The 7,343-nt window shown below is 41.0% G+C and overlaps 1 protein-coding gene across 1 annotated transcript; it reads left to right on the top strand.

Moving 5' to 3' along the window:
- Window positions 1-789: 789 nt before the first annotated feature.
- On the top strand, window positions 790-5,774 carry taf1b (TATA box binding protein (Tbp)-associated factor, RNA polymerase I, B). Its single transcript, XM_035678678.1, is given in 17 exon segments — window positions 790-913; window positions 1,557-1,655; window positions 1,736-1,823; window positions 1,961-2,058; window positions 2,140-2,232; window positions 2,410-2,538; window positions 3,123-3,186; window positions 3,189-3,223; window positions 3,225-3,271; window positions 3,410-3,509; window positions 3,594-3,741; window positions 3,824-3,998; window positions 4,075-4,112; window positions 4,298-4,385; window positions 4,647-4,717; window positions 4,810-5,038; window positions 5,268-5,774. Coding segments are annotated over 17 exon segments (1,749 nt in total). The 5' UTR covers window positions 790-895; the 3' UTR covers window positions 5,497-5,774.
- Window positions 5,775-7,343: the final 1,569 nt, after the last annotated feature.

Here is a 7,343-nt window from a genome sequence, read left to right as displayed (position 1 = left end):
TAAACATATAAATAAATATATAAACATATAAATAATATGATAGAAAAGAGATTCAAATGTAAATACTTTGATTTATATTACTGTCAGTGTAATAACAAGTAGAAATACATTTACTTGAGTTTTGTTCTTGAGTTGAGTTTTGAGATATTTGTATTTTTTATTTTATTCTGATTTATACTTTTATCTCTGGATACTTTTCTGTATTCAGATTAATGATAAAAAAATATAATCAGCACTAAATTATGATATTATTTATATCAAACTACCCAGCAGTATATATATTTATATAGTAATAATACAGTAATTATGACATAATATTACATAACAATACAGTAATATAATACATATTATTCTGCATAATTAGTACTTTAACTTTAAGTATATTTTGAATGCAGGACTTCTTCAACAAACGGTAGGAAGTGACACGTTTCCTGTCTTCACGGTCGTATGCAGAGGACAGGAAGAAGAGAAAGAAAGAAAGAAAGAAAGAAAGAAAGAAAGAAAGAAAGAAAGAAAGAAAGATAGAGTGAACAGAAGAGAAGGATAACTGATCACATCTGCTGAAAGTATTGAACCTGTACAACTATAATAGTGTCCAGTAATAATAATAATATACTAAAATATATACTTAATAAATAAATAATAGAAAAAAGTTCTATTTCATTTGTTTTAAATAATAAATTAACACAAATTAAAAAACACAACCAGAATAAATAAATAAAAGTTAAATGTGTCGCTGTGATAAGTTGTAGTTCCTGTTCCGGACTGTGAGTGGCAGCAGAGCGCCGCAGAGCCTCGACACTACCGGAAACAACAGGAGAAGAAGAAACTCCCAAACAAACCCACGTGTTTGAAAACAAACATTACCGGATAAAACGGCTGTTTTTAGGAGAAAATGGACGACGAGCACACGGTAATTAACGCTGCACATGTCTTTAATAAAAGACTAAAGTTAGCTACGTTAGCTTCACACCAAACTACGTTTAATAAACTCAAATTTAGCGATTAAACAAATTATAATGAACATTTAACACAATTTATACGAGTCAGTTCAACAAACAGCGAGTGTTTTATGTGACATAAAGCTAAAACGTGTTTTTATACATCATTCAGGACTTTAATCTGATGTTTGTGGACTCGAGCTAAAAGTTAATTTAGTCAATTTAAAATATTTAAATAGATTTAAATTGTCCCACAAACAGCAGTTTGTTTGCCGAAGTTACTAAGTTATAAAGTTGTGGAAAGCTCTTTAAGACTTCTTTAAACTTTATTCGTAGTTTCTATCACGGAATAAAATATTGATTATTAATGTTATTAATGAAGTCTTGGCGAGGTGTGTAATAAGGAGAAATAGTTACGTTTGTCTTTTATATTTTAAGTTACAACAAAAATATGATTTTATTTGTCTGAACGTGCAGTTGTGGATGTTTTAACATATATAATAATAATAATAATAATAATATATTAACAGTAGTTCTTGTTCTCTCCTTGTCTTAATGACTCAAATTGTTTAATTGTATGTGTGTGTGTGTGTGTGTGTGTGTGTGTGTGTGTAGGCCTGGTACAAGGAGCCCTGTGCTCAGTGTTCAGCGGTGGATTGGGGAGTTTCAGATGAGGGTCGTTTCTACTGCAGATCCTGTCACACTGTCATCGAGGTAAACAACAACAACAACAACAACAACAGCTGATAGATGTGAGTGTGAACGTGTTGTAATATCTGTTTAATCGTCCTCAGAGAACCAAAGAGGTGGTGGACTCCACCTTCACTCCCGGCTCCAACAGAGTCTCCACCATCGGCAGAGGACCCAGAAACAAGAGGACGGGTCGGTGGTTCTGAGTCTTTACACACAAACTGAACTGAACTGGGTTCAAAACATAAACAGTTTAAAGTTTAAAAGAAGATTATATATAAACTTTACATCCGTTGTGTTAAATAAAACGTGTTCCTGGTGTTTTCCAGAGGGTGGTCGTCAGTGGAGGATCTGTGAGGGTTTCCAGTTCATCCTGAGGAACCAGGCCGACGCTCTGCTCCGACTGGGAGTCAGTCCCAACTTTAAGGTCCGTGTTTACACCTTTTCAATGAGACCCGCAGTTTAGAGCGGGAACGTCTCAATGGGAAACGGATCTTTAATGTTTCAGGACGCGGCGCTGTGCGAGCTGTGGAGACTCTACCTGCAGAAGAGTCGACAGGCCTACACACACAACCCAGTGAGGACCTGCAGGTTGAAAGTGGTGAGTTCACTCAGACCACCGTTTCTTTCACGAGCTCCTCGATACAAATACTGACTGAAGTTAAAGAACCTGAGAAGAGTTCGATAAATTAAGAACGTTTTATCACACGTCAGAAACATTTATTAACTCATTAACTGAAACGCTGTTAAACGATTAAATGTTGTTGTTGTCTCTCAGCGAGGTCCCGACTCGGACTCGGAGAGTGCAGCCGAGTCGTCCGTCATGTCGGCCAGTGAGACGGACGGAGAGACGAACCCGCCCAGCACCATCGGATCAACTGCAGGTAGAATCATTCAGGGGACGCTGGCAAGAAATGTTACATAATCAAATAACTCAGTGAAGAATTTCATGGAAACAAACTTTGATGCAGTTTGAAAACCACAATAATATTCTGTTGTTTTAAAATATAATTAATAATCCCGGTTAGGATTCCTTCAGTGTTCATGGTTCAGGAGGTTTCTACCGGGAGCCCTAAATTAATCCACAGAGGTCTCCTCCTCTCCAAAAACAAACAGACCTGCTGATTAAAACCACTTAAACACACTGAATAAAGCAGTTTCCACCTAACAATCACTGCTTCCTCCCCACGCTGTTGACAGACAAAGGACGTCCCGGAGGCTGCGAGCCGAGCTGCTGCTAACTTAGCTCAGCTTGTTCTCTGATAACTTAAGATCCAGAGTCCGATGAAATAAAATCCTTCATCCGGTTCAAAATCTAGAGTTAAAAAGCACCAAGATCTAAACAGTGGATGGTAAAATGTGGCTTCAGACTGATAAACAGTCAAATGTATGACAGCTTCTGGCAGACAACCACCAACAGCTGACGCAGGCAACAAAGGGGGATAGACGCTCTTTTACCTCCAGCAGAGAGCTCCCAGTGATTGGTCGCAGTGTTCGGGCTCGGTGGACGCCGGTCAGTTACCTGTCGCCCCGGCTGAGAAGACCCGTCGGTCTGATGAAGCATGAAGAAGACTTTGGCTCTGATCCACCTCCGCTCTGACCTGGAGCCGCGAGCCGCTGACGCTCAGCGACCTGCTCAGGTAACGACTCACCCTGGATGTTCAACGCTTTCCAGCTGCCTTGTGGATGAATTCCCGCTGCGCCAGTCGAGGTCCCTGGAAGGGTCCTGAAGGTCCTGGAAGGTCCTGGAAGAGTTAGTGGATGTGTTTTTGTTTCAGGTTGGTGAACGAAGGTCACGTCCCGTACTTGAACGCTTACGAGGAACTTCCTGATGAGATGAAGCTCGAGGGCAAAGACGCTCTCATCTTCAGAGTGGAGGTCAGAATCCATCCGCTATAAATCACATTTTACATTCAGCAGCAACGTTTACTGAAGTTTTGTTGTTTTGTTGTTTCCCGTCAGAGCGTCCCGTCACACCAGCTGGTTCATAAGGAGGCTCAGTCTCTGGTTCTGTTACTGCAGCTTCCTGCTTTTCCTCCAATCAGCCGCCAGACTCTGCTGCACCCAGCTCTGCTCAGCCTGCGCTACCTGACCGACGCCAACCTGCCCGGTAACGCAGCGCCAACAGTGCTACTGGTACCGCCTGCTGACACACTGCTAACACTAACACTACGACTGTTCTCTGTCCCCAGACGAACTCCACCCGTGGGTCTGCACGGTGATGGAGCACGCTGGTATGGCGGATCAAACGCTCCACACGTTTGACCGTTTGTCTCATCCCGTCCTGCCGCTGTACGACGTCCAGGCCGCCGCCCTCATCATCGTCACCATGAAGCTGATCTTCGGCCTGGACGACCGCACTGAATGGTAGCCGGGACAGTTCTCATGTTTTTAGGAATTTGGATTTTAAGCTGAATGTAAAATGTCATTTTGGTTCTTTCAGGGATTTATCCAATCAGACAGGTGACCTGGACGACGCAGGTGAGTTCTTCACCTCCGTCCTAAGCTGTTGTTGTCCAGCTGATGGAATTAATTTCTTCAATGATGGAACTTGAATCTGTTAAATCCTGTAACATCCAGTTTAATAATGAAGCCGACAGACTCCCACCGTTAGTTCGTCCATCAGAGACTTTCCTTACGATGTTTCGTGTCGACTGAACCGACAGGAAACCTGTTCAACCTGAGGAGGTGGTACCGGCTGCTGCAGGCCGCTCTGACCAGAGCTCAGCAGAGGAGAGACCACGACGTCGCCAGGTCAGATATAAACCACCTCCAGAGTCTGAGATAAAGAACTGATGAGCTGCAGCCACATTAATGTAGTCGGTCACTGAAACTGCAGCTTTTAGGACCGTTTGTCCAGAAAAACGTATATATAATAAATGATTTATTAAAACGAGCTGGAACCCGCCAGACTGTTAAAATCTTTTTATTTGACTTATTTGTTGAAAACACTAAATTGATTTAAAGGTTTGGAAACTAATATACAGTTTTTATTATTATTTCTGTCGTCCACAGGAAACAGTGGGTAGCCAAGAATCCTCTTTGCTCGAGCAAGAGGGATAAAAGAGTCGTGGTGAAAAGAAAAAGTAAGAATCTGATACAGCGGCTGTAGACCTGGACCTGGACCTGGACCTGGATCTGAGACTGAAGCAGCTGCTGTGTTTGTGTGTCACTGCAGGAATAGCGGAGCAGGTGCAGATCTGCTTCCAGAAGCTGTCCCGTGACCTGGCGGGTGGCGAGCGCGGCGATCCGTCCAGCTTCAGGTTCTGTTGGGGGGACGAGGACGGAGCCGACGGTCCCAGTCTGCACCACAAGAAGCTGAGTGGAGTTCTGACCCTGCAGCACAACGTCCTGACCCCCTCTAACTCCACATACTGGCACCCAGGACTCAGAGCCTGCAACCCCCGGTTTGTTTGGTTGTTTGATTTTTTAGACCGGCACCAGTTTCAGAGATTTCCAACATATGGAGGCCGATTATAGTGAATTTAGCTGCTTTTATAAACAAATAACTTTATAGACTCAACACAAACAAGCTCATTAAAATACAGTTTTCAGTCAAAGTGAAATCGATCAACAGAATTTAAATGTATTGATCACTTTGAGATCCTCCTGAGTTCTTCCTCTCCTCCTCTTCAGGACGTGTCGCAGTCATTACTCGGACGTGGAGGCGACGCTGCCTCGGACCTTCGTCTGGCTGCTGCAGCTCTTCTGCTTCCTGCTGGACGTGAAGCCGGCGTTCCTGTACGAGGAGGTGCTGAAGGTGGAGAGACGAGTCATCAACAGCACAGCGGCGAGGAGCCCGGGGGGGGCGACCAGGACCAGGGCTCAGCGCAGGACGCCACAGAGAGGACAGGAAACCAGATGAAAACCTGCAGCTGCTCGTTTGTTGGAGCTCAGAAATAATCATTTTATATCGTCGGTGCATTCAAGGACGCTTGGAAATCAAAGTTGTAAGAGTTGATTGATCCTCAGACCCAGAGGACAAACAGTAAGCAAACATTGTGTTTAAACTCTGTAAAGTGAACGTCACAGGTTTGATTTCAGAAGCAACCGGAGCCTGAAGGACACATTTCACTTTCTTTTGTCTCTGTGTTAATTTATCTCTTCGTATGTGACTAAATAAATTGTTGTTGTGTCTTTTTATATCTGAAATCCCTTTTTTCTCTTCCTGTTAAATGTAAGAAATGAGAGGAACCTCGAAGACTTCCACAGGAGGATCTTTTATAGGAATCAACTTCCATAAAACTCAACAGAAAAACAAATCTGGATCATATTTTATTGAGAATATTGTTTAGTTTCCCTCTGGCTGCTCTGCCTCTGCTGACAATTAACAGAAAAACACGACAAAAAAGTCTAAAAAAATTACGGTTTTACGAGTTTTTGTTATTTCACAGTATTTTCTGACGCCCCGGCTGCAGCAATATTACCGTTGTTTAACAGTGTGTGATGGTGATTTAAAATCAGCTCAGTGAGGCTTTAAGGCTTTAAACAGATGAAAGAGGAGGAGCTGCTGCTGTTTCTCATGAATTCTACAGAAAACCTCAAACCAGGAAGAAAAGAAATCCTTAAGTGTACGACGGTAAATTCAATATATCAACAATTAAACATTAATGATGAGCACTCAATAAATATATAACAGATACAAAAGAACAACAAAGTGATTCAATGTCTGAATTTAAATTTTTTTGTAACTTGATGTAATTTCTCTAAATGAAGAACAGGAAGCAACAGATATTTAGTTTTTAGGTTAAAAAGGAAGCACAAAGATCTAATTTCTAATAATTGATTAAGAAATCATTTTAAAGAGACAAACTGAGATTATACATCAGAACAGAGCTGATAATAAATTCATCAGCTGAAATGTGAATAAAACATTTTTCTTTGCTTTGCTGTGAAAATCATCCTGTAAATGTGCTGCAAATATCACAAAATCTTCTTAATATGAACAGTTTCCTGGCTGATTACAGTTGGTTGTATTTATTATTATATATATTTTTCCTGCCGGTTTGTCTTTGTTTTGCAGCTGAAGACAAAGAAACCTGAGCGAGCTGCAGTGGCAGACAGTGATCAGCAGGGGGCGACACACACAGACACAAAGCTCCCATTCATTCATACTGAAAGAGACGCTGCAGTGAAACAACAACAGGTATAAACATACAGAAAAATAGAAGATGATTATTTATTGGTATTAAGCTGTGAAACGTTTCTGACAATCCTTCAACAGAAAGTGAAGAACATTTAATAGAAAGTGAAATAATGAGCAATAAAACATTACATTGACTTCAGTCTCACTTACATCTCATTGATAATTTACATTTAATTTAAAGGATATATATAAAATTAACTTTCCCTGACAGACCAAATGATAGGTGCCAGACTCTGTTAACAAAACCAGTAATTTTACAGATAATCATTAAAAAACACTTCAAACTGCACAGAAACAAAATAAAACAAACAAAAACTGTCTTTGTTAGTCTTTCCAGATGTCAGATATTTAAATAAATCCTTAATTTACAGAGTTGGAAGAGAAAATAGCAACGAAACTGGCTGCTACAGCTGCTATGTAACGTTAACTAACAGTAGTTGTTGTTTGTTCCACTAACAGTTGTTGTTTGTTCCACTGACAGTAGTTGTTGTTTGTTCCACTAACAGTAGTTGTTGTTTGTTCCACTAACAGTAGTTGTTGTTTGTTCCACTAACAGTATTTGTTGT

Source organism: Morone saxatilis, unplaced genomic scaffold (assembly GCF_004916995.1).
Source record: "Morone saxatilis isolate NCDOM2014 unplaced genomic scaffold, NCSU_SB_2.0 Contig7, whole genome shotgun sequence".
Lineage (NCBI taxonomy): Eukaryota > Metazoa > Chordata > Actinopteri > Moronidae > Morone > Morone saxatilis.
Note: the sequence above shows the minus strand (reverse complement) of the source record. Positions and strands in the feature narration are given on the sequence as shown.